Source organism: Mus pahari, chromosome 13, assembly GCF_900095145.1.
Source record: "Mus pahari chromosome 13, PAHARI_EIJ_v1.1, whole genome shotgun sequence".
NCBI classification, from domain to species: domain Eukaryota; kingdom Metazoa; phylum Chordata; class Mammalia; order Rodentia; family Muridae; genus Mus; species Mus pahari.
The window spans coordinates 56,558,892-56,586,864 of NC_034602.1; the positions used below are offsets into that span (position 1 = coordinate 56,558,892).

Genomic DNA, 27,973 nt, shown 5'->3' on the forward strand with positions numbered 1-27,973 from the left:
GCTGGGATTAAAGGCGTGTGCCACCACGCCCGGCCTTCCAGGGAATTCTTAGTTGCTTGTATTTGTGCTTACTTATGCCTCCAGCCATGCATACATCACTATAAAGTTGTACATTGGTCTGAGCTCCTACCGAGAGCGTCATGAGAGTCTGCTCTGTGATTTGTGATCCCCTTCTCTGCCCCTTCAGTAGTTTGTTCTTTGACTTGAGCTGTTGATTTTCAGTTTGTTCAGCGTGCTGTGGTTGCTTTTTTTTCCCTCCTCCTGCTTTTCTCATTCTTTGTCTTCTTTGTAATGCTGTTGAATGAACAGAGGGTTTTTTTTGTACATATTATATAGATCCCATTCCTTTGTGTCTTCTAGTATGAGTGATAACTTTCAAACATTTTATATAAAACAAATGAGAAGATTCAGTGTGTGTGTGTGCGCGTGCGCACACACAAATGGAACCCAGAGGACAATTTTAGGTATCATTTTTCAGGTTTTTATTTAATTTTAATTTTGGAGACCAGGTCTGTCATTAGCTAGGAACTTGGCAAATGGCCTAGGCTGGATGGCCTGTGAACTTTAGGGATCTCTTGGTATCTGCCTCCCCAGTGCTGGGATTATGAATGAGTGTAATAGTCTGCCTGCATGTGTGTATGTGCCCCTAGTCCTCTGGAACTAGAGTTACAGATGGTTGTGAAACTACCTTATAGGTGATAGGAACTCAACCTGGGGACCCTTGCAAAAGTGGTGGCTTAAACCTTTGAGCCATCTTGCTGGTCCCCTCCCCCTTCTTTGTTTTTATTTATTTATTTATTTATTTATTTATTTATTTATTTATTTATTATATAAGTACACCGTAGCTGCCTTCAGACACCCCAGAAGAGGGCATCAGATCTCGTTAAGGATGGTTGTGAGCCACCATGTGGTTGCTGGGATTTGAACTCAGGACCTTTGGAAGAGCAATCAGTGCTCTTAACCTCTGAGTCATCTCTCCAGTCCCTGTTTTTATTTTTGAGACAGGGTCTCACTATGTAGCCCTGGCTAGCCTTGAAATCATAGAGTTCTGCCTGCCTCTGCCTCCCAAGTACTGGGATTAAAGTTCTGTGCCACTCTATCCATCCCATACTACTTTAGGTTTTGGGATTTTTTTTTTTTATAGTTTTTAAATTTTTAAAAAATTGTAGCTGGGCGTGGTGGTGCATGCCTTTAATCCCAGCACTTGGGAGACAGAGGCAGGCGGATTTCTGAGTTTGAGGCCAGCCTGGTCTACAGAGTGAGTTCCAGGACAGCCAGGGCTATACAGAGAAACCCTGTCTCAAAAAAACCAAAATAAAAAAGTAAATAAAAAGTATTTGTATAGGTGTTTTACCTGTATGTATGTCTGTATACCATATGGATGCCTGGTGTTCATAGATGCCAGAGAGGGCCTAGGGACTGGAGTTACAGATATGAGCTGTCTTGTGGGTGTCAGGAGTTGAACCCAGGTCCTCTGGAAAAGGTGCTCATTCCAAGTCCTATCATATTACTTTTAATACAGTATTATCTTTGGTATTACTTTGCTTTAAGATAGGGTCTTAAGATTATCTTCTTCAACTTCCTTAAGTGCTAAGATGATAGGGATGTACCACTATTCCAAGACTTCTACTGAAATCCTGTTTCAAAGGAATAATACATCTAAGATGCTATTATATGTGGGCCTTTAAGTTCTAGCACAATTTGTTGAAAATATCATATTTTATCTGTCATATTGTTCCTTTATTAAATATAATGACTACGTTAATAGGGCTCTGGTTTTATTACTATACTGTCTTGGGTTTTGTGGCTATGCACTTATTATTAAGACCTATTTATTTATTTATTTATTTAATGTATATGAGTACACTGTAGCTGTCTTTTTTTTAAAAAAAAATATTTTTTAAAGATTTATTTATTTATTATATGTAAGTACACTGTAGCTGTCTTCAGACACTCCAGAAGAGGGCATCAGATCTTGTTACGGATGGTTGTGAGCCACCATGTGGTTTCTGGGATTTGAACTCTGGACCTTTGGAAGAGCGGTCGGGTGCTCTTACCCACTGAGCCATCTCATCAGCCCACAATGTAGCTGTCTTAAGACACACCAGAAGAGGGCATTGGATCCCATTACAGATGGTTATGGGCCACCATGTGGTTGCTGGGAATTAAACTCAGGACCTTGGGAAGAACAGTGAGTACTCTTAACCTCTGAGCCATCTCTCCAGCCCCTTTAGTTTTTAGATATAATTTTTAGTGCTATCAGCTCACGGGGGTGAGTTTAATTGCACTGGAACTCAGACTCACCTGCCTCTGTCTCTTGAGTGTTGGAATTAAAGACTACTAGTTCTTGTGTTTGTCTGTTTGTTCGAGATAAGGTTCCTTTTTCCTGGCTATCCTGGAACTAACTCTGCAGAGCAGGTAAACCAGGTTGGCCTCAAACTAGCAGAAATTGCCTGCCTCTAGGTTTTGGTTTGGTTTGGTGCCTCTAGTTCTTTTTTGTGTTTTGTTTTTTTTTTGTTTTGTTTGTTTTGTTTTTCCAGACAGGGTTTCTCTATATAGCCCTGGCTGTCCTGGAACTCACTTTGTAGACCAGGTCGGTCTCGAACTCAGAAATCCACCTGCCTCTGCCTCCCGAGTGCTGGGATTAAAGGCGTGCACCACCGTGCCTCCGCTCAACTGCCTCTAGTTCTTGAGTGCTGGGATTAAAGGTGTACATCACCACTGCCTGCCTATTCTCACAGTTTCTTATACATTTGAAAGTTATATATTTAGTTGTTCTGTGTCTTTACACTAACAGTACTAGTAATAATGCCTTGCAAATAGTTTTTCGTAAATATTCACAATATCATTCAGTTCAGGGGACTTGCCTAGCATGCAGGAAAAGGAAGATTCAAGCACCACATAACTGGTTGTGGCAAATGCCTGCAATCCCAGCACTCTGGTGGGAGATTGGTTAGGGATTGGAAAGGAGGATTAAAAATTCAGAATCATTCTTGACTGCATATCTACTTTGAAGCCAGCCTTGGGACACATACAAGAAAGTTTATAATTTCATTTTGCTCTTTAGGTTTTTGAAGTATGATGACTGGAATGAAGGCTAATAATTTTAACCTCACACACTGTTACTGTAACTGGAGAGGCTATTTTAAGAACAGCTCATGCATTGGAGGAACAGCTCTCAGACTCTTGATCCTCATACTTCTGCATCTTTAGTGCTTGGATTATAGGTGTGGGCCTGGCTACCAGAGGTTTTACACGGAAATCTCTGGCCAGGCCTGGTGCGAGTGTTCCCCAAAGGGAAGAGAATGTGAACAGGGAGGGGAAGTCGCTTCCCTGCTTCTGCTGTGCTGGTCGGCTCCACCTCTGTTAATACCCTGCAGTACTTCTGTGGCGCCCTGCACTGAATCGGTTCAGGCTGGGCTGACAGCTCTTGGGACAAAGGCTCAGATGATGGAGTAGTACTCTCACATGTCTATTCCCTGCATCGCACTTAAATATACAGTTTGGGGGATGATCCAGGGTTTGACAGCAGGTACTTCTCATTGGCTTGGACTGAGGGTTCAGAGAAACCTTATTTGTATGTGGGAGGGTTTGGTGCAGCTACTACTTGATTGATGCCACATACCTCTCTGAAGGAGGGCTGTGGGAGGCTGTAGCTACTAGATGGAAGCCAGATGCCCAGGAGGTGTGGCCAAACTCTTGCTGACCCGTGCAGGTAGAAATCTCCGCCCACAGGGCCTGGGGTTCCAGACCATGCTCAACCCGGGACCAGGCTATCTGTGTACAGCTTACCACCCCGCAGATATGTATTACTGATCTCAGCTGGATATTTGGATTAAAATTTCATTTTTGATTAGATACAAGTAAGGTATGAAAACTTCTTATTTACGTTCTCTTCTGACCTCCATGGGCACCAGACAAGCAAGTGGTACACAGACATATGTGCATGTAAAGCACCGAGATTCACAACAACAAGCACTTTATTTATGAGCTTGTAATGTATCTCAGCTGGGTAGTGAATGCTTACCCTAGCATGTGCAAAGTCTTGCTTTGATCCTTGATATCAAATTTGTATATGGTGGCACATACCTAAAATCCCAGCATACAGTAGACTGAGGCAGAAAGATCTCTACAGGTTTGAGGTTGGCCTGCATTACATAGAGAGACTGAAAGAACAGTAATAGCATCAGTTGCTACTTTGCACTCAGCATTACTATGTCAAGGATTACTTCTTACACTTTGTTTTTCTTTCACCTCTGAAATTATTAGAACCTTTTTTGGGGAGTCAAGGAAGGATAGTGTTGGGATTTGAGCTTGGGCTAGTACATGCTCAGTATACCTATTCCCAGCCTGAGGACTGCATTAGATTTTGCACTGTTTTTCCTCCTTTATTTTTTTACGTGTGTGTGTGTGTGTGTGTGTCTGTAAATGTGTGTGTACATGTGTCTATGCACATGTGGGTGCAGGAAGACAGATGACAACTTGTCTTGGTGTAGGGGTTGTTGGTTCTTTCTACCATGTAAGTTCTAGAAATTGCCACATTTGGTGACAACTCCTTTTATCTATTGAACCATGTGGCTGGCCTCCTTTTCCCATCCCTCCAACCCCCTCCATTTCTTCTTTTCAGGCAAGGTCTATGTAGTCTAGGCTGGCCTCAGCCTTGCTATGTAGCTGATCTTAAATTTCTGATCCTCCTCCTTCCACTTTCCTAGTTTTGGGATCATACTCAGCCAGGACTTCATGTATTCTAGGCACTGTTACTGAGCCAAGTGCTGGACCCAGAATTCTGTACTTTCTTCTTAGCAATATGGTCATTCATTTGCTTTACCCAGATTATCTTCAGTGTTCTATGCTGTTTGGCTCTATTTTAATAGTTACATTGCTTACTAGGAACTGTATATTTTCTTCATCTGAACTCCCTGCCTCCCAATTCCCCCTCTGCCTTTTAAGACAGGGCTTCTCTAATTGTCGTGGGACTTGTTATGTAGCTTCAAACTGTAGTCCCTGCCTCTGCCTCCACCTTCTGAGTGCTGGGATTAAAGGTGTGCACCACCATGTTTGGGCATTGGTAATGCTTTGTAGATTCAAAGGAATGTTAGAAAGACCAAAACAACTAGAAGTCCTGCCTTCCTGCCTTGTGCTGAATTGTGTTAGAAGAAAGTTATAGAAAAACAGCTTTGCAGTTGTCCTCACTAAAGATGGGGTGCTGAAATACACACTGAAGGTTCCCTGCAGATTCTTTATGGGTAACACATTGTTTTGTTTTTGTTTTCTAGAAATTAATAATTCCATTCTTAAAACTGTGAGGTGAATTATAAAATAATATTTCCTAGTGAAAGATTTGTAAGTATTTGTTATTAAGCAAAGGTAATGATGCAGTGTGTGCTTAGGAAACCCACTTATTCTGAAAAGTGCTGGTAACATCTTTCTTACCTAGTGTGCCCAAGGGTCCTGAGATTGATCCCAGCACTACCACACTTCCTTTTTAAAACAACAGCAACAAGCAAAAAATTTACAGAAATATGTTAACAAAATGATTATATGACAGGCATTCTCATTTTATATTAATAAAACTGAGAGTTTTACAGTTGCAGTGACATACCCTGAACTGTTAATATTAAGGCACTGGGAGAAGCAGGATTCAGCATACATGACTCCAGGGGCCATGTCTTCTAGTAGCCTAGTAGTGTGTTCTCTTGCTATTGTCCATGTATCCGAATGTTCCTGAGTCACATACTCAGGAACCTGTGTGGGTAGTGGGAGGTTTGAATTGTGAAGTAATTGGATGTTTTAAATCAAACTGTGACAATATAAAAAGTAATTATTAACTTGATAAAAAAATTAATATGATTAAAAATTGAGTTGTAAAAAATATCATTTTTAACTTCTCATTTTCCTTTTATCTTTAGTTATCTGCAGATAAAGACCTTACTCTAGAATGTAGACTGCTTCTTTATAGTGGGATTCATCATGGTGATGGTATTTTCTTGAGCAGATGTAGTAAATCCTTCATGTACTATTAGTATTCTTTCTCTAGAGTGAAAAATTCATATTTTCACCTCTGAATTATAATTTGGGGGAAGAGATGGGCAGATATAAGGATAGGTATAAAATTTGATAACTACTTAGCATTTTACTAATCAGATATTGTGGGGCAATTACAAGAAAGCAGTTTTAAAATTTATTATCTTTTCTTTCTCCTTCAAAAACAATTCTAATTAGATCCTTTAGTATCAAAGCATTCTAGTGTTATTTACTTCATTTTAGACACCGAGAGAATTGATCGTGGGATGTATGTAGTAATCTTTGAAAGCACTGATAATTTACAAGATACTATTTTGCTTACACATTTTAGTGGGAGGAATGAGGTATCATGTTGAGGCTTGTGGCTGCTGAAATTGGTTGGTAAAACTCAGTTTTACCTCTAATTTTTGCTTCCAGTTTTCTTAACATTCACTCTTATACACAATGGGCAAGAGATTTTTATTTTGATTAAAGTACACATTTCTTCCTCCACCACAAATACAGAGTCCTAGGGTACAGGAAGAAACTTCCCCTGCATATTTATCATTAATTATGATCTTTTGAAGAAATGAGATGCTGCCATCTCAGAGAGAAAAAATGTTATTAAAGAACCCAGTTTCAACTGGAATGTTTTTAGAATGAAAAAAAGTCATGACTTTTGGGTTTTTTCGAGACAGGGTTTCTCTGTGTAGTCCTGGCTGTCCTGGAACTCACTCTGTAGACCAGGCTGGCCTTGAACTCAGAAATCCGCCTATCTGCCTCCAAAGTGCTGGGATTAAAGGCGTGCACCACCACACCCGGCTCAAGTCATGACTTTTCCTCTTGTGCTTTTATTAAAATAGTATGAATGATAAAAACTTAAAAAAACTTAGATTTTTGAGTTACTTACTGTTTCTATACTAAAAACATTATTCAAAAAGGTAAAACTGGTTGTTTTTGTTAGAGGTGAAAAGATGCTAAAGACCTTAAGCAGTAGTCATCATTGCTGTTCTGACCATTCAGAAGGTGCTTCTAAAAGCCAACCAACAATTTACATCTTTGTGAGCCTTTCTTTCATAGATTAGGCATGTTACTTATATAAAACTAATGAATTCAAATACATTTGAACATTGGGGGTTTAGTTTTAAATGGAGAGAACCTGTAAACTAGAAGTGTTCAGAGTGCTCCGTGTGTAGACCAGTAAGATAACAAGAAAGGCATAAGCTGTAAATGGAGAGAGCTTATTTGCAGACAGGTATTCCCTTAGAAGAGGATGCTAATGTGAAGCAAACTGGGTGGTTTTCTGAACTATTTAAGGTCACCATGACTCATAATAAATGCTTTGAAAAGCATTAAGTACAAAATAAGTAGATGCAGATAAATTTAAATTAGGTTTGTTTTATTTAGTCAGAAGGTAGTTGTAACTTAAGTAAAGAAATCCAAAAAATAAATAGCAGGCACCAGAAGATCCTAGTAAGGATTTTACCATAGAGAGGAATGCTGTGCCTAGTGTGTTTATCATTGCAGTAGGTGGTACCGAGAATCAGTTAAATATCTAGAGTTGTTATGATTAACTCAAATGGGAGCTTATGGCCTTAATGGCTTTTACTAACCATAAATTTCCTGGTGACTGGGCAGAGATAGCATCAGAGCAATCAACAAGCATGCATTCAGTTGACCAACAGAAAATTTGTCTCGTAAAATTCTTCTAAGGTCAATAAGAAATTGCATTCTTGTTCAAATTGTTACTATTTTATTATAAACATTGAAGTTAAAATTTGTTTGTTTAAAACTTTTTTAGGTCTTAGAAAAACAGACTTGTTTTATTAAAGTAAATTAAACATGAAAAATGTTTTTTTAATTTTTTAATAGGTAATATTTTAAAATAGGTTTTATCCTTGCTGGTATAACTAACATTTATTTTCTGTTTATTTTTAAGACGAGCAAAAATCAAATTAAAGTAGATCTTGTAGATGAGAATTTTACAGAATTAAGAGGAGAAATAGCAGGACCTCCAGACACACCGTATGAAGGCAAGTATTTTTTTCTGTATCAAAATATTGCGCTAATTAAAATTTGTCTGAAACACTGAGTCAGAGTAAGCCTGAGCCATCCAGCTATAAAATTCATGGAAGGTAATTTTATTGTTTTAGGGTATATTGCAGTTTTTAAAATGATAAATTTTGACACTTAAGTGGACTGATTTTTCTTACTGTATTTTAGCTGATTTAAAAATATTTTCTCAAATACATTTACCAAGTCAAGTTACAGGTTTTATAGGCTAGATTTTAACATTCCATCCGTCTTATTCTACTGTGCCGTAAAGCTTCTTTCTTTATTTTGTTCCCAGTTCTATTGTTTAAAATGACCACATATTTTATAGCCTAGCAGTTAAATAGAATGTTAAGCCTTGAATGGAGATACACTCAGACACCCTTGATATGATTAATAAACCTTGTCTTAGCATTTTGATTAATAAGATGTTGGTTTTGCTTTTAAAGCTCCCTCTCCCTATTATTTCATACTTCATTTAGGTTGTTGCCCAAATACTCAATTTTCTTTATTTAAAACCATTTTGAGTAATTATTTTAAAACATACAAAAAAGAAAATAGTTTTGCTGATTTTCCATATTCATAATATGATTTTAGCTCTTTACTTTAGAACTTGGAATTAAGTATACGATAAAGGAAGAAACTGTAGTATTTATATTTCTGAGATAAATCATTATTATTGCAGATTAGGGTTATGAAAGGCAACCATGGCTTTTGCATATTACATAATGACTATTAATATTGGTTTATTAGAAAGCATATGACCATATGTAGTAGCACTTCCTTGTAAGAGCACTACTGTATTTTCTCGTTCAGTTTTCACCTAATCTTACAAGGTAAGTATAATAATCCCTTTTTAATGGACACATTTGAACGTAAGAGAATTTAAGTCATTTGTTTAAGATCAAACATCTGAAGTTGAACAGCTGGGGTTTGGCTTACCTTTGACTTCAAAGCCTATGCTTTTAATAACTTTGTGCTTTTGAATAAATCAGGATTCATGAAGTGTTAGAAATGGTGCTCATGGCTACTTTAAATAGAGTGCTCTCTCTAATCTGAAGTTCAGAAAAGTCAATAATCTTGACAATTTTTGTTTTCATTCAAAACCTTATCGTAGAATACCATTAGACTATCACTAAAAATTCTTTTTTGTTCTTTTTTGAAACAGGGTTTTTCTTTGTAGCTTGAGCTGGCCTCAAACTCTCAGCAATCCCCCTGCTTCAGTTACCTGGCTTTCTGCTCCATTTTCCTCTACTCTTTCCTTCTCCTGAATTTTTGAGACTGGTTCTTTTGTGGCCTATGCTGTCCTTTGACTGGCTACTGTAGCTGAAGCTTGTTCTGAGCTCTTGCTCCTCCTCCTTCCATTTTCCGTTTGGTAGGCTCCCAGGCACAACCTGTATCCCCAGGACACCAACTTATATTGCTAAGTAGTTCATACCTACTAGTATTTCTGGCTTGTACGTGTTTTATGTGATTTTTTTTTTTGTTTATATCTTTTTTAAGTATTTATTTTATGTATATGAGTACACATCAGAAGAGGGCATCAGATCCCATTACAGATGGTTGTGAGCCACCATGTGGTTCCTGGGAATTGAAGTAAGGACCTCTGGAAGAACAGTTAGTGCTCTTCACTGCTGAGCCATCTCTCCAGCCCCTAAAAGTAAAGTTCTTTCAAATTTGTCAAATTCAGATGGGCAGTACAGAAATTCTTGTCTACTTCCTTATTCTCCTTGGAGGAAGTTAAACTTCACAATTGTTTTTCTGGACATAGTGGCTCTTGCTTGTAACCCTAGCATTTGGGAAGCTGAGGATTGCTGTGAATTAAGGGCCATCCTAGGATACATGAGTCTCAGAGAGTGTGTTTGAAATACCCTACCCCAGCAAGATAAGAGAAGTTGGTCAATGTTTGGTAGTTGGAGGCTGTTATTAAAGTTGTGTGTTCATCTGTAAGTTAGCTATTTATTTAGGAGACTGAGATGGAAGGATTACATGAGTCCAATGGTTCAAGGCCAGCCTAGGCAACATAGCAAAGCAACACAAAATACAAAGATTTTTTTTTTTTTTTTTTTTTTTTTTTGGTTTTTCGAGGCAGGGTTTCTCTGTAGCCCTGGCTGTACTGGAACTCACTCTGTAGACAAGGACCAGGCTGGCCTCGAACTCAGAAATCCGCCTGCCTCTGCCTCCCGAGTGCTGGAATTAAAGGTGTGCGCCACCACTGCCCAGCGCTTAAATAATGTATTCTTGAAGAGCTAGATATTTTATATTGAAGGTTGTTGTGTCTGATGCTTATGAAAGTCTCATAGCTACTCTTTGATGAGGGTCACTTGTTTGGCCGTGGGCCCTTGAGATGACATTGCTTAGTGACAGCTGCCTCAGTGTTCTGTTTGCAAGATGAGATCACTTATGGTGCACGTATCATATCCATTGCCAAGTCGGAAATTGTATGTCATGACTGATCCTACAGTGATTTTTATTTTTATTTTTTTGAAAGTCGTTGAAAATGGACAAATCAATGTGACAGAGTAGAAATCAGATTTTGAGGACTCTACAATCTAACAGTGTTTAAATAATACCTTTGGATTCTCAAACTGTTCCTCATTTTTTTTTTTTTTAAGCATTTAAGAAGGAAAAACTTTGTGACAGATAATAAAGATGCTACTCCAAAGATTGGTCAGAAAAATGAAAAGAATCTTAGAGGAAAAAAGGGCCTGTGTAGGCTACCCCACGTGTGTGCTGGGGTCACTTCCGTGTGTGGAGGATAGTCTGTGGTTTTACTCGCACTTTTAGTAAATTTATATTTTTACTACTGAGGAATAAAAATGATGAGTCCACATACTATTTGGAGTTATTCATAATTCCTTTTTTTTTGGGGGGGGGTTTCAAGACAGGGTTTCTCTGTAGCCCTGGCTGTACTGGAACTCACTCTGTAGACCAGGCTGGCCTCCAACTCAGAAATCCGCCTGCCTCTGCCTCCCAAGTGCTGGAATTAAAGGCATGCGCTACCACTGTCTGGCTAATTGCTTTTCTTTACACTTCAGTATTGCCATATGATTTTAATCCATCTTGTTCAATTCATGTATCATTTGATAGCAGGGACTTTACCAAAAAAGAATTGTACGGCAGAAAGAATTGTAATCAGAAAGCTGTTGAAGGATCAGTATAATAGTGCATTCCTGTAATCCCAGCACTTAGAAAGTCAAGGCAGGGGAGTTAAGTTTTTAAGGCCATCCTGAGCTAAATAGTGAGACTTTGGGGTGTGTAAGGGAAGGGAGGTAGTTACTGTTTAAAGAGCCTAGGTGAAATGTTCTTTTATTTATTTACTTATTTATTTTTTAAGATCCAAATGCATACCTTCATAGCAGAGGGGTACGGTAAATTTGGAAGGGCCCCTGATATACTGACAATGGTTCACTACTTAAAATTTTAAGAGCCAAATATTCGATGATGTTCGATGATAGTAGTGTCACTAGCACATTTCTTCTATGTCTCTTCACATGTGTATGAAAAAATGATATAATGAACCCTCTAATGAATGAAATGAGACCTCTAGCTTAAGTAACTCAGTCAATAATGTGACAGGTTGCTTTTCATCTAGTTTATTTTTTGATTAGTAGAAAAAGCCCTTAGTTTCATGTGTATTTTAGTAGCACAATTTTATTTCTTTTAGTAGTGAATCGTTCATGTTAATGGGTCATGAAATCTAGAACTGTTGAGGTTTATTGGAGGTAGAATTTGGGGATGGAAAGTGGAGAGGTGTGTTTGAGACTGGCTGGCTTTGACCCCTGTAGCTTAGCAGGGTTTTCAATCAGATCTTCTAGCCCCTCATACCATGTTCTAGCTTGGTAGGAATGCACTATTGCAAGGGTTTCTCCTTCCGAGTAGGATCATGGAGTTACAGTTTACTTGATTACTTCAGTTGTCAGACCCTCCCTCCCCAAATGCCTGTTTAATTTCTGGTTTGGTTCTTCCCCCCACCCGCATTTTCTGAGATTCAAATGCATAGATTTGAAACAGTGGCTAAAGATAGATTTGAAAGGACCTTGAAACAGTGGAGAAAAATAGATTTGAAAGGACCCCAGATAATACTTACAACATAATTTCGCATCCAGATAGATTATTACCTTCTGTTTATAAATTTCTAGTTAGTACTTTCTTTTTCCCTAGAGCTGAGGACTGAACCCAGGTCCTTGGGCTCTACCACTGATCTAAACCCCAACCCCTAAGTTAGTCCTTTGTAAAGTCTTGGAAGATGATCGTATTGTGTCTTGCCCTGTTTCTTATTTTATTTTTTCACTTTATTTTGAAATTTTAAATGAAGTATTGACATCTTATTTAGAAATACAAGTTGATTCTTTTCATTTTGAAACCTAAACCAGTCTTGGACTTGATATGGCCAAGGCAGGCTCGGGTTCCTGGCGCTCTCCCTTCTGTACTGTCCAAGTGCTGGGTTACAGGTGTGTGGCCTTGCTTAAGGGGATAATGCGAAGATGGAGACTTTGTTGGAGAGAACTGGCTAAGAGGTTTCCTTCTGTTATTGATGTATTTGTGTCCTTTGTATCCATACTGTCTTATCCTGTAATTCTTTGCCTTTTCTTCTTTTAACCCTTTGTTTTCTGTTAGCATCTAGAGAAAATAAGACCACTGAGCCTTATGGTACTAATAAATAATGAAATATTTAACATTGAGTTGTCTATAGAGTTAATGTATTTGCGAGTCTAGCTGTTAACTATAAAACTAATATACAATGGAAGTTTTGTTATGCTTTAAATTTTATTATAAAAATCGTGACTATTTTGGGATTTCAGTTTTCCCAGTACTCAATGCAGAATAATACATATTTTGGAGAAGCTTTTTAATGTGTTTGATTTTAGATACTTGAGTTGAGTAGCATTAAATTTGTCCCCCCACCCCCTTTTTTTTAGGTGGAAGATATCAACTAGAGATAAAAATACCAGAAACATATCCATTTAACCCCCCTAAGGTATTGTAAACCTATTTTTGTACATTGAATTTTAAAATATTTTGTATTGTTTAACTCGCTTAATATGAATATAATATGAATATTAATGTATTTAAATACTTATTAATGTTACAACTTTCTGAGTTAAATGTGCATATTTTTTCATTTTTAATTTGTATTTTATTTATTTACATTTCAAATGTTATTCCCCTTCCAAATTTCCCCTCCACAAACCCCCATTCCTCCTCCCTTCCCCCTGAAATGTGAATAAATTTAATGTACAAAATTTTAGGTGCTGTTCAAAGATTTGCTTCTGAAGTTAGAATGAAAAGCAAATTTACTAAATGTAACCATTGGTGGCTATATATTGGAGTACAATTTGTATCTCCTAATGGCACAAATATTAATTTCTGAAAATTAGCTGTTTAGTCAGATTTAGAGAGAGGTTCTCACTTGCTTTAAATAAATACTGTTTAAATATTTATTTATTTATTTAGAAATTATTTGAGGGCCAGTAATTCGCTAGCTCATTGGTAGAGTACTTTTCTTGTATGTGCCAGGACTCAGGTTTTATTTTCATTGCTACCAGAGTGGGAAAGGAAAAACAACAACAACAACAAAACAAAGAAAAAAATTACAATGAAAAACAAACAAAAAAGAAGTTAAGTACAGTGTGCGGAGAAATAGTGAGACTTACTTGGAAATTCCTATATTCAGTGGCTTTAAATCTCAGAAGTTCTGTCTCTGTCTCCCAAGTGCTTGGTTTAAAGGTATACATTAGTATACCTTTCCTATATTTTTTGTTCTTAATGGTGTGGGTGTGGTGTACATGTGCAGTATCACATTTGGTCTGTGCTGGGAATTGAACTCAGGGCCCTGCATTCTATACAAGTGCTCTAGAGCACAGCTGCAGTCCCTTTGGCCTTTTTTAGATGTATTATTGAGCAGTATTAAATATATTGACATTTTGTCTAGCTATAACATTTACTCCAGAATTTTCCATCTTCCTAAATGAAGCATATGCTCATTAAACAGTAATTCTGTAATTACTTTTAGCTTTTGAAGAAAAAAAAAATCACTGTTTAGTTGGGCATGGTGGTGCATATTTCTAACCTCAGCCCAGGGCAGGCGGAGGCAGAGGACTGTGAGGTCCAGGCCAAGTAGAATTACTAATAGAGGAGAGCCTGTCTAAATAAAACACCCCCCACCTCCACCCCTAACAACGCAAAGCAAAACTATTTCCATTTTTTCAGGGTTTATGAATTTGACTGACTGTTCTGGGTACCTGTAAGAAGCAAATCACACTCAGTATTTGCCCTGTAGCATTTTGTTGCCTCTGTCCTGTAGCATGGCAGAATTTGCTTCCTTTTCTATGTTTATTGTATGTACATTGTTTCATTCATTGTATGAACACACTCCACCTTGCTTATCTATTCATGTGAGTGGAGTTAAGAAAATGGATTTTTGCTTATTTACTGTGTATATAAGAACACATGTAAATGCAAGTTGCCCAGGAAACATTGATGTTTATTAAAAGACAGACTATGAGAGCTGTTTCTATTTCCACTACTCAGGGACCAGGGGTCAAATTCAAGTTGTAGGACTTGGTTTGGTAATAAGTTTGGTTTGTCCTCTGACTATCTGGTCAGTCCATGCATGTTGCAGTGTATTTGATCACACTGTGAACCCAGATATTGCGGTGTTTATTTGAAAACCTGTTTGTAGTGATGGTGTGGCTCAGACCTTTACACACCTTTAATGCCTCTGGCTGGAATACAGACTTTCCCTTAGTTCACACCTTTAATCCCAAACAGTGAAGGTAAAGTTTGTAGAAGGAAGCAGTCATGTTTGAAAGTGGTGTTTAATTGTGTGGCAGACAAAGTGACAAATCAGAAAGATTTGACGGAATAGGATACGCCCAACTCTCAAGAGAAGAGAGAGGAACAGGAAGCTACTTAAGAGACCAGTGCAGAAGGAGAAAAGGAGGGGAGGCAGATTTACTGGGAGAGTTCTGCAGAGATAAGTTTGAGAGACAATAAGCTAGACACAGGTGAAGACAGAAGGAGCTAGAGAATGCGAAGGAGCCAAAAGATCAGAACAGATTGCCAGTTAGTTTGAGGCCAAGCAGAGCATAAGGTCAGGCTGAGAGAGAAGCCAGATTGAATCAATCAGCTTGGAGAGAAGAGTTTGAGTTGAGCCAGAATAGCTGAGTTGAGTCACCCAGCCAGAGCTCAGAAAGAACAAGAAAAGGTGAGCTTATTCAGCAGTAAGTCTCAGAGGCTGAAAACATTCTAGTTAAGATTGTGGGGAGACTAGAAGCTTCCAGAACTAGGGGTAAGTTAGCAGACAGAGGCAGTAAGCAAAGAAGACAATTACTTTAGGAGAATAAAAGTTACTTGTGGCCGGGCATGGTGGCACACTCCTTTAATCCCAGCACTCGGGAGGCCCAGGCAAGTGGATTTCTGAGTTGGAGCCCAGCCTGGTCTACAGAGTGATGGAAAAACAAAAATAAAAAAAGTTACTTGTGGGTTTCTTTTTGTTTTGAGACAGTGTCATACTATGTAGCCTTGACTGACCTGGAAATCATAAAGATGTGGCTGCCTCTCTTGAATGCTTGGAATAAAGGGTTAGCCAGTATACCCCATGGGTTTTTGTTTGCGGGAAGGGCTTTCCCTGTGTTATCTATTCTGATCTTGAAATCCTAGACTCAAGTAATACTTCTACTTCAGCCTCTGGATTAGTTCATAAAGTTTGTTTTTGTTTTTGTTTTCCTAAACAGAAAAGGAAAAAATGAGCTTTATAGACACTGCTTTTTCAGTATTAATATAATGATAATCATAACTGATATTAGTTTGTGATAAGAAAATTTCCCCCCATTTCCTATAACAACTGTCCCTTTAATAGGTTAAGAGGTTAACTAGTATCCAGATTTGGTAGTCTGTATGTTAGGTTATTGGACTGACTATCCTATGATCTTGCTGCAAAAGAAAAAAGAACAAAATATTACCACCCCAGCCCATGTCTGTGAGTGAGTGAGTGAGCGTGTGTGCAGCAGTCGGGTTTTACCACTGGCCATGTCCTCAGCCCTTTGCTTTCCTTTTCCTTTTGGTTTTTGTTTTGTTCAGGTTGGACAAACAGGTTATGCTGTTCCTCAGGATTTCTTCTTGATATAATAAAAATAATTTGATACTGGTCGACTAGGGATATAGCTATTTGAATCCCCAGTTGGTATGAGCAACTCAGGACAAGACTAGCCAATATAGCTGTTTGAGCACTTGCCAAGCACGTATAAGGTTCTGAGTTTGGCTGCTAATGTTACTACCAAACAAGAATGTGCATAACAATACTATTTGAAAGCTTGCCTCTGTTCCCATTTTTGTGCAATCGTTTTCATGTAACTTAGGGTCTTACAAATGATAAGCAAGCAAGGTCTTATTGAATCCATTTGTACACATTACTACTATGAATTATACCAAGATGTTTTGCCTTTATGGTAATTAAATGTTACAAAGGCATTGCATGGCTATGCCCTTTTCGTCACAGTAGAGCACTCCAAACCTATCATTTATCCTGTAGCCAATCACAAATTACGAGTGTTAAATGGAAATTTTTAGAGGGAGGGAGGGAGGGAGGGAGGGAGAGGGAGAGGGAGAGGGAGAGGGAGAGGGAGAGGGGAGGAGAGAGAAAAAGAGTACTTGAGTACTTGTTCTTGCAAGGATCAATTTTTGCTCTGTAGATGGGGCTGGCCTTAATTTGGAGTTTCAGCTGCTTCTTCCTCCTGAGACAGCTCATTTTTTCTTTCTTTTTTTTCCCTTAAAGAAAAAAGTAGTATAGTGTTGAGGACTGTGAGATTCCGCGTGTCCATAGGGCACAGGAGTTAGCAGAGACCTATACTATGTAGCAAAAGTTTCAGAAAACATTGATTTCTTTGATTTATCTTAAAATGGAGATAGGATTTATTATTGTTGTTATTATTGTTCTATCTTAAATCATTGACTAGAAGTGCAGAAAATAATCTTTGGATCAAAAAATAATAGAAGGAATTGAGGTCTCCAGTGCCCTTCCTAGAGTCAGTTATACTGTGATAGCTATTAATAAGAGTAACTTAATCAAACTCTCTCAGTGATTTCTTTTGTTACATATTGAAATTTAGGTTGCCTTTTTTCTGTGGTGTTAAGACATACTTTGTTGTTGTTTTGGTTTTGTTTTTGGTTTTTTGAGACAGGTTTTCTTTGTGTAGACTTAGCTGTCCCGGAGCTAGCTCTATCAACCAGTCTGGCCTTGAACTCACAGAGTTCACCTGTTTTTGCCTCCAGAGTACTGGGATTAAAGGCATGTACCACTACCACCTGGCAAAAACATACTTTTAATATATGAAATAAGTAGTGATTACTTTAAAAACATTTTATTTTATGTGTATGGGTGTTGCCCTAGGAAGTCAGAAGAGAGACTCGTATTCCCTGGAACTGGAGCTAGAAATAGTTGTGAGGGCCTGGGCAGGTGAGACGGTGCCTAAAAACATTGGCTGCGGGCTGGAGAGATGGCTCAGTGGTTAAGAGCACACACTGCTCTTCCGAATGTCCTGAGTTTAAATCTCAGCAACCATATGGTGGCCTACAACCAACCATCTGTAATGAGATATGACGCCCTCTTCTGGTGTGTAGCTGAAGACAGCTACAGTGTTTAATGTTGTTTTCAAGAGTCTCATGGGCTGTCCTCGTTTATTCCAGCATTTCAGATCCACAGCAGATGGGTCCCTGTGTTCCAGGGCAGCCAAAGCTGCATAGTGGGACCAAAAAACAAAACAAACAAACAAAGCATAACAAAGGGGTGGTATTTGTGTTGACTTTTTAGAGGAATGCCTTTCTCTGTCTCGCTAGTTTGGGATTGAAGGTGTGGATGCCACCAGGTCTGGCTTGGCGGCTTCTTGTAACGACAGCGCCTTCTCAGCACCTCTTGTTTGTTTGCTTGCTTGCTTGTTTGTTTAGGCACAAATTCTTATTATGTATATCTGGCTTGGCATGTAAACTATGCTTGCCTGGAACTCTCGGCAGCCCAGCTGTTTCTGCCTCCCACCATTGGAATTAAAGCATGAGCCATAACATCTGGCATGCATTTTTACTTTTTTACAGACTGGGATTAAAGCACGTGTCATATCTCACACATGTTTTTGTTTTTCAGACAGTCTAAGGTAGCCCAAGCAGGCCTAGAACTAACTTTTGGTTTTTTCGAGACAGGGTTTCTCTGTGTAGCCCTGGCTGTCCTAGAACTCACTTTGTAGACCAGGCTGGCCTCGAACTCAGGAATCCGCCTGCCTCTGCCTCCCGAGTGCTGGGATTAAAGGCGTGCGCCACCACGCCCGGTTTAGAACTAACTCTTCATAGCTGATGATGGCCTTGAGCTTATGATCCTTCTGCTCCCACCTACCAATTGCTGACACACTCCGTGTGTCATCTGCCTGCATCTATTTTTTCCTCATCCCTGCCAAACCACCCCCCCCCTTTTAAAGTTTTTAATTTTTGTTAATTTAGGATGTGAGTATAAGGATTAATTTAAAATTTTTCTTGGTCCTATTGACGTCTTGTTTCTGTACTTGTATATCTTCAGGAAATAAAGTATAAATGACTTTCCCCTTTAAAAAAAGAGAGAGAGTGCTTTGCAGCCTATCTCAGTGATTAGAGATCGTGCCACTAGTATTTCTTGAATCCTAAGCTTGAGACTGAACACTATGGTTTTGCAGTGCTGAGAAGAACAAGATGAGTTAACATATACTGAGATCGCTTGCCTGAACTGTACTCTCTCACACCTTTGGTAGCAATTTAAAAATCCTTTTTTACAAAAGTAAATCATGTTAGTGCAAAATCTCTCCACCCAGGAGTCAGGAGTGTCCTGAGGTTACCAACATTATCTTAAAACAAAATAAAAATACTTCATTTTATTCTTGTTGAAAAGGAAGAGACAGTTTGAAGAGAAAAAAAAGTTGCTGGGTGGAGCACACCTTTAATCCCAGCACTAGGGAAACAGAGGCAAGCTAAGCTTGATGCCAGCCTGATCTACATAGTGAGTTCCAGGCATATCAGGGATACATAATTAGACTTTGTCACAAAACAAATAAATAAAAATTACAAGTTTAACTTACTGACTGGAAAATACTAAGTTGCAGGTTTTGTGCTCATATATCTAACAAAGAAATAGTTTCTGTAGGGCTAGAGAGATGACTCATGGGTTCAAAGCTCTTGTTCTTCCAGAGGACCTGAGTTCAGTTCTTGGCAGTCATATTAGGCAGCTTACAATTGCTGTAACTTCAGTGAGACTACACACACACACAAATAAAAACAAGAACTTTTTAACGGAGTGGTAGGTAGGTGATGGAGGCACATGTCTTTGATTCTAGCCTTGGGAGGGAGACAGATCTCTGAGTTTGAGCCCAGCCTGCTATACAGAGTGAGGTCTAAGACTTCTAGGGCTAAGTGGAAAACCCTGCCTGGAAACAAAACAAAACATGGGAAAATAAACAAAGAGAAATGGTTACTGTGCATAGTTTCTGTATGTCTTAACTTCACACTGGCTGTATTTGAAAGAGCTCTTGTTTATCCCTGTGATAACAAGTTTGCCCTAATAGTGTGTGTTCTTCAGTTGGGATGCATTGGTTGTTGGAGATGCCATAGCCAGTGAGTGGAGGCAGAACCTTTTATCAATAAAGACCAGACAGGGCAGAAAAAATTGTAGTTGTGAAGTCAAAAATAGAAGGAAAGGATGCTGTGGAATAAGTTAGGAAGTGGTAGGTGATGGAGGCTGGCTGATGGCATTGTTAGTGCAGGGGGGAGGATAGAACGATACTGAGAAATAGCACACAAAAGGGCAGGCAAAAACAAAAACCCTTGCATATGATACCAAGACAGTGAGGAGGATAGAGGATTTATGAACCCCTGATCTGTGGTAATAGTATGACCTTACATCGAATGAACAAGCCAAGCCTATCTTTAGAGGACTATAAACAATGCACACATGGTAGGTATCACTGAATATTTATTTTTGTTCTTGAAGCCCTGGCTGGTTTGAACTGTGTGTAAACCATGCTGGCCTCCAATTCTCATAGAAATCTGTGTGGTTCTGGATTCCCAGCCTTAGGATTAAAGATGTGGGCTCCTATATCCACCTTGAGTTTAGTTCTTTAAACTCTAATCTGAAGTTTCTCAGTAGTGTTTGACACATTGTAGTATGCCTTCAAATATTTGTTGAATTATCTGGAAATGTTAGAGAATAATTTGCATAGAAAAACTAGGACCACTATAACCCTTTGGTACATACACACCCATTTCTCTTTGAAGCCTGGTTTGCACCTTACTTCGTACTTGTGTAGGTATCATTTAATACTTCTTAATAATACCATAAAAGTATGTCGTGTCATTTATCTTCGGATACCATTTTCTTCAAGGTATATTTTACCTTTACATGTTGGGTTTTTGTTTGTTTTTTTCTGTCCTCCTTATTACTTACAAACTCAAGTGTGCTTTATATTCCAGGTCCGGTTTATCACTAAAATATGGCACCCTAATATTAGTTCCGTCACAGGGGCTATTTGTTTGGATATCCTGAAAGATCAATGGTAAGAGACCTCTGAATTTGCTCTCCCTTCTCTGCCTCATAGGAGAACTAAGGCTACAAATGTTGTGTTACTTTCCCCAAACCATAGGCACTAATTTATAAATTCTGTTAAGTACAATGGAAAGTATATATTAATTGAGACCATGATAACTCTTTAAATGGACACATTTTTGTAAGTAATATCAAATGTTAATTTTATATTTAAAAACATCTTAGTTTTTATTTTGATAAATTTCCTTCTTTGTTAGAAAGGTATTTATAATGGACTAAAAATGTAAGTTGAGGGGCTGGTGAGATGGCTCAGCAGTTAAGAGCACTGACTGCTCTTCCAGAGGTCCTGAGTTCAAATCCCAGCAACCACATGGTGGCTCACAACCACCTGTAATGAGATCTGAAGACAGCTACAGTGTACTTCCATATAATAAATGAATAAAATATATATTTTTTTAAATAAGTTGAAGCAGTTATCTTTGAGATAAAATATAAGCAATAGGTGTCCAAAGTTGTTTTGTTCTTAGGTGTTACAGGCACTTTCACAAGTAATATTTTCTTTTATATGAGATTTCTTCACTTCACTTGCCTGGTTCTTTATTTTATTTACATATTTTGTAATGTAATTTTGCTTTTGTCATGCATGCGTGTGTGCATGCACCTGTGGGCATGGTGCAGTATATTATGGAGGCCAGATTATAACATGCAGGACTACTAAGCTGCACTTTGTAATTCTCAGGATTGATCTCAAGGCAGCAGCGGGAAGCAGCAAGCACTTTCACTACATGCTCGCATGTGCATGCACATTTTTTTTTTTTCCTTTTAAAGGAAGGTTTTTCTATGGAGCCCAAGCTAGCCTTTGAACTGAGCTTCTCCTGCCATTCTCTTAGGAGTTATTCACCCCTCCTGGTGGCTGTGGTAGTTAAGACTTCCCATTCAGATTTCCCATCTCCCTTCTACTTTTTTGTTTGTTTGTTTGGTTGATTGGTTGTTTTTTTTGAGACAGGGTTTCTCTGTATAGTCCTGCATGTCCTGGAACTCACTTTGTAGACCAGGCTGGCCTCGAACTCAGAAATCTGCCTGCCTCTGCCTCCCGAGTGCTGGATTGAAGGCTTGGGCCACCACCACCTGGCAATCACCCTTCTACTTTTTAGGCTGTGTGGTTATAAGCAGGTTTGTGTCTCTTAGCTTTCTTATTTTTGAGATGAAGCTAATGAGGTACACATTGACCAGAGAGAATTTAGTTGGTTCATGTAATGTTTTTAGAATGAAGCTGGTATATTTTAGCACTAATTAACCTGATGGTGTAGGTTTAGACATCAACTTTGCATTTGTAATTAGTATATAAGTATATAACCTTATTAGTGTGAAAAGTGTCCAGAATTATGAAATGAATTCGAGTAAGGTATTTCACACTTGTGAATCGGTGCTTCGGAGGCTGAGGTATGGTGATTGTAAAGTTTGAAGTTAGTCCTCACTATTCAGCGAAGCACTGCTTTGAAAGGGGAAAAAAAGAGAAGAACATGACGTCACCAAACAGGGAAATAGTTCCAGCCTCTCTGCCTTCACAACTCAGTGCACATTTGCGTAATTGGAGATGTTTTGTTTTCAGTTTATTCCAGGGCATTCATTCTTGGTTTCCTTGTTTTTTCATAACCTTCTCATTTTTTTCTGTGTATCCTGGGTCTTTGCACATGATCTACAGAGACCACTTCCAAAATTTTCTTTTCCATCTTTGCTTCTTGATAAACTCTAATTTGATATTTTCCCAATTATAAGCTGGAAAGTCAGAAATATCTTCCTTATTGGTATTTATTTTTACATTTTAAACATTGGTGTATTTGTGCATATGTAAGAGTATAGACATGGAGGGAGCAGTGGACAGCTTTCTGTTGTTGGTACCTCTTATCACATCAAACCTGTCAAGGTTTGGTAGCCAATGCTTCTACCGTACATTCCCTGCTCAGGGTGAGTTCTCCTTAGTTGTGTTTCAACTATGCAATGAACAGACCTGCTCTTCCTGAGGTTGGAGATGCACACCTTTTCTTTTCTAACTCAGCTTTCAGGATGCAGCAGTTAAAAACACTGGTTGTTCTGCAGAGAACTCATGTTGGCATCCCAGTACCACATGGTATAGTGCCATGGCTTTGATATCCTCTTCTGGCTTAGGGAACACTTGGATCACTCCTGGCTCCCATATAAGCTGCAGGCAGAACACCGTACACATAACTAAATACACACACACACACACACACACACACACACACACACACCAACCAGGATCTGACTGTATAGCCTTCTTTATCCTGAATTTTCCTTTGTAGACCAGTGTGGTCTCTCACAGATCTGTTTGTCTCTCCCTCCCAGGTACTGGGGTTAAAGGCATGCACTATCATATCTGGCTTGGTTTGTCTCTTTTTCTGTCTGTTATTGTCTACACTGTCTAAGAATATGGTGGTCAAAGTTGCATCTCACCAGCAACTCCTTACTATTGCTGTAACCCACATTCCACTTCACCTTTTGTCTGGCTGATTACAGGAGCTGTGTCCTCCCAGTCTCTCACTTGGCCTTACTCAGGCTAGTTCTTGTTAAAGCAGTCTGGGCATAGAATTTAGTTAGTAGGCTTTCATCCTAAGTTCTTTACCTGCTGCGCTGTTTTGTTGTCTCCAAACCAATGATGCATCTTGAAATTTCATATTCCTGTTTGAAGTTTAGTACTTCATAAAATAGAATTAATTAAGCATATGAAATCCAGGAAGCCTCAGTGAAGTGCGGCTGTAAGAAGCACTCGTGACAAGAATGAATAGAATGGAAGAGTTTTTTTTTCTAAACTTAAATTTTCACATCAATAAATTTCAATTTTAAAGATAAATCTAGGGCTGGTGAGATGGCTCGGCAGGTAAGAGCACTGGCTGCTCTACCAAAGGTCCTGAGTTCAAATCCCAGCTCACAACCACCTGGAGTGAGATCTGATGCCCTCTTCTGGTGAAGACAGCTACAGTGTACTTATGTATAATAATAATTCTTTTAAAAATTATATAAAAAAGGATAAATCTAAAACAGAAAGATAGGCATTGATTCTATTTAAAGATAAAATTTCTGTATTCTTTAGGGTTGGCCAAGTAAGCTTTGTTTGATATTTGCATTAGTTACTTCAAAGTGTCATTGGTTAGTATTGTACTATTTATGTATGGATTTCTTTACCTTTATTCTGTCGACCTTCCTGTTCCTCCGCCTGTCCATCGATCCATCCATCCATCTATCAAGGCAGAGTCTCACTATATATAGTCCAGGCTAGTCTGTCCCTGCTTTCTTTGTGTTGGGATTTAAGGGTATACCCACCATGCCTGGTTAGTATTATTAAAAAAAAATAATACTTTATTTATTTTTGGATTTCACATATGTATACATTCAAATATGATTCTATTCCTTTTTATTTCTCTCCTTCAAATCCCTGAATATCTCCTTGCCATATTCTCCAAATTCATGTTTTCATTGTTACTTATTAATTTAGCAACTATTTTGGTAACCTGTTTCTTTTTTTTTTTCCCCCGTTTTTGAGACAGGAAGCCAGGAATAGGCTTTGGATATCATCCCATCACTGTCATTTCCTTTTGAAACAGGGTCTCTCTGAAAATGAGGGTATAAATCATTTTTATTACGTCTTTGGTTTTATAACTTTGGCGAGTAACAGTACTAATCCATGTCGACTATTCTAGGTTTTAAAAGGTGGTAGGAAAACAGAATGTATCAGTTATTTTTCTGTTGCTGTGATAAATATGTTGACCATGAGCAACTCTGAAATGGAAGTGTTTGTTTGTCTTATGGGTCCAGAAACTTAATGTCAAGGAGTGAATGGCAGCTGGGAGCCAGAAGAGTGCCTGTCCCATTCCCTTGGCAGAACAGTCAGTGTGTGAGACGGAAGCTGGAACAGTCTGCTGCTAGTGACTGCTGTCCAGCAGGGCTCTAGATTCCAACATTGTCATAAACTTCCCTCCATGCTATCAACTGGGGACCAAGTATTCAAATACATTCAAACCAGCACACCAAATGAGAAGACTCTCAGGCTTGGCTTGAGTCTTCCTCCTTAGTACATGCTAGGCAGATTGCATATGCGGCTCAAACAACTCGGTGTCCTTTCCTGGAAGTTTTCACATCTCCATGTATATAGAGTAATTAAATTTTGAGGCCCACTCCATGAGTCTTTTTTGCACATCTTGATTGTGTTCTTGAGCCACCCACCTTCTTAGTGGTAGATGGCTCTTGTCACCACTGTGTGGCAACCTCTACCAAATTCAAAGGAGTATTGGATGGGATTGTGGGAAATGGACACATTCTTTCATCCTTCCCATTTTTAAGTGTGTGGTTAATTATGTTAAATTATATATCTTATACAGATAATTTCCAGAATTTTTTCTAACCTAAAACTGTAAATTCGAATATTCTAGCTGCTTTACGTTAGAATCCTAAAATAATTAAACCTTATATGTCTGGTTTATTTAAATTCGTATAATTTTAAGGTTTACCAGTATGGTAGCATCACACATGTCAAGATTGTATTTTAAATTGAGATAATTTAAATGAAAATATTTTGTTTTTCCATTCATTATCTGTGGAAACTACTTCCACCATTGTGCACTGTGTATAAAGCTGTGAGCCTTGAGAGTATGAATGACGGTTGAAGTCTCAGCTTGCGTGTCTTTGGTTCTCTTTGCAGAAGTAGAATAGGGGAATTAACTTTAATTTTTTGAGGAATGTCCATCTGTTTCTACCTATAGTGAGTGAGTTAAAATTCCATTACATCATTACTTGCAACTGTCACTTTCTGTTTTTGTTTTGATAGTATTTATTTTTTCTTTTTCCTTTTCTTTAGAGAAGACAGGATTTTTCTTAATGATTGCATTTTTCGTGTACCTAGTAGGTAGTATTTTATTTATTCTTGGAGAAATACCTCCAGAAGGTACAGATACATGGTCTGCAAAGTCATGTATAATGGTTCATCTTTGTCAGGGTCCTGAAGGTAGGGTCTCAGAGGTCACAGTCAGCCTCAGCTACATAGTAACTTTTATGGCTATCACAGAGCAAGACCTGCAGAACTTTCTCCCATTCTCTCCTGTAATTTTTAACTGTTTTACTCTGTGGTCATAGTCCATTCTCTGATTCTCTTCCTCTGTCTTTGCGTCTTCTATTTTTCTTCTATCCTATAGTATTGTCAAATACATCATGAAGCATTCTTGTGTTTTCTTCTAAGTTTTTTGTTTAGGTCTTTTCTATTAATGTATAAAATTCTGCATGTTTTTATATTTTATTGCCATTAAAATTGTTATTGTGAGCTTAATTGTTTGGATATGAGATTCTCATTTTGTATTTTTTTGTTCTTGAGGCAGGGTTTCTCTGTGTAGCCCTGGCTGTCCTGGAACTCACTTTGTAGACCACGCTGCTGGCTTTCAACTCTAGAGATCCACCTGTGTCTGACTGCTAAGTTCTGTGACTAACCACGGGAGCCACCACTGCCCAATGATACGAGATTCTCATGTTTTGACTTTACTGTTCAAACTTAATGGCTACTCTTCTAGAGGACCTAGGTTCAATTTCCAGCACCTACATGGCAGCTCATACCTTTCTATAACTCCACTCCCAGGGGATCGCACACACTCTCTGGCCTCTGCATGCACCAGGCCTGCCCAAGATACATAGGCATATATGCGTCTCATATACATAAAATAAATAAAAAATTTAAAATATAAATACTTTAGCCAGGTATATGCATAGATATTCATATTCATATTCTCTCTCTCTCTCTCTCTCTCTCTCTCTCTCTTTCTCTCTCTCTCTCTCTCCCCCCTCCTCTCCTTCCTCCCCTCTCCCCTTTCTCTCTCTCCACACACACTATGTGTATATGTATATGTAAACTATTTTCTGTTTAATGTGTGTCCTCACACTTGAGGCTCCCTCGTGGTCCAGAGGTCATGTCCCATAATTTGTTTCCGATTCCTTTTCTGTACCATGTGATACTTTATCCCTATTTTTATACAGACCTTGTCTCCAAAAATTAAAAAAAGACAAAAAAAAAGCTTTTGAAAGCACATAATAAATTATTTACTTTTTAAAATATATGAATTAAGGATGGTCACCCTCATCTGAATTCCCAGATTCAGGGCCTTGCGAGGACACAGAGTGGAATTCTTTTTCAATGCTGAACCAAAAGGCAAGGTTGAGCAAAAGTTCTTGGTAGGCTTGGGCTTTAGCTCAACAGCCACAGGTTAGAGTGCTTTACTTGCTTCAGAGAGTTTATTCAACTACGAGCTAACCAGCTTCTTTTGTGTACCCCGAATTTGTGAAGTTATACTTGTGTCTTTGTGTTTATTTTTCTAGTATATAGATCATGTTTTTGCTGATGAATCTAGGCGAATTTTAAATGTGCATGTGCCTTTAAATGTAATCTTTGAATTTTTCTTAAGGTTTTTTTTTTAAATTTTAATTTTATATACCTACCTTTTGACTGTATGTGTGTACCATGTGCATGCTTGATGTCTATGGAGGTCATAGAATGTTGAAACCTGTAAGTGTATTTACAGACAGCTGTAAGTTGTCATTCATGGGGGACTGAGAACTGTACCTGAGACAGAGTCTCACTGTGTAGCCCTGGCTATCCTGGAGTGGCTTTGTAGACCAGGTTGGTCTTGAACCCACAGAGATCCACCTGCCTCTCTGCCTCTCTTTAATCTCTCTGGGATTAAAGGCATGCAATACCAGTTCCAGTTCTTTTTAAGTAGTCTTATTCACTGAAGTATCTGTTTATGCAAAATTTGTAAAATAGTAAAATTATAGTAGATGCTTCCTAAGGAAAGAATTTTCACCGTTTTTTGTAGTTATGGAAAGAAAGGTATAAATATTTAAGGGTTAAGTTTGGTTATACATTTCAACTTTATTTAAGAGCTTATGTACATATAATGTGGGCGTGGTGCCAATGTGAAGGTCACTGGAACGGCTTTGTGAATCTGTTCTCTCTCTGAAACTTTATCTCGGGCCTGGGCATGAACTTGGGTCTCCAGGCTTGTCTCACAGTGTTTTTATCCATCTCATCGTCCTTAGAATGTTCTAAAAATATATTACAACTCTAGGTTGAATGTTAACTTTGAAGCTCCTAGGAAATTGAACATCTAGGTCCAGACAAAAACTTCTGTTTTGTCAGCTAAGTTGTAAAGCAGCTGTTTGAAAAGATTTTCTTTTAAGGCAAAGCCTGTCTAACCGAGGCGGTTTTTAAACCGTAAACCAGACTAGCCTCTGCCTCCCGTACTCTGGACATCAATGTCTTGGGCTACCAAACTGTGCTTAAATAGATTTTTTTTTTTTTTT

At 38.5% G+C, this 27,973-nt stretch overlaps 1 protein-coding gene across 2 annotated transcripts in view; it reads left to right on the forward strand.

The window, feature by feature from the left end:
* Positions 1 to 27,973, forward strand: part of Ube2k (ubiquitin conjugating enzyme E2 K) — a 54,879-nt gene that overhangs the window by 19,720 nt on the left and 7,186 nt on the right. The window contains exons 2-4 of one of the 2 annotated variants that reach the window (XM_021210502.2): positions 7,943 to 8,036; positions 12,978 to 13,036; positions 20,542 to 20,624. In XM_021210502.2, the coding sequence (XP_021066161.1) occupies positions 7,943 to 8,036; positions 12,978 to 13,036; positions 20,542 to 20,624 (236 nt within the window). The remainder of the gene's footprint in view (positions 1 to 7,942; positions 8,037 to 12,977; positions 13,037 to 20,541; positions 20,625 to 27,973) is intronic. The other variant, XM_029545092.1, reaches the window with a different exon arrangement.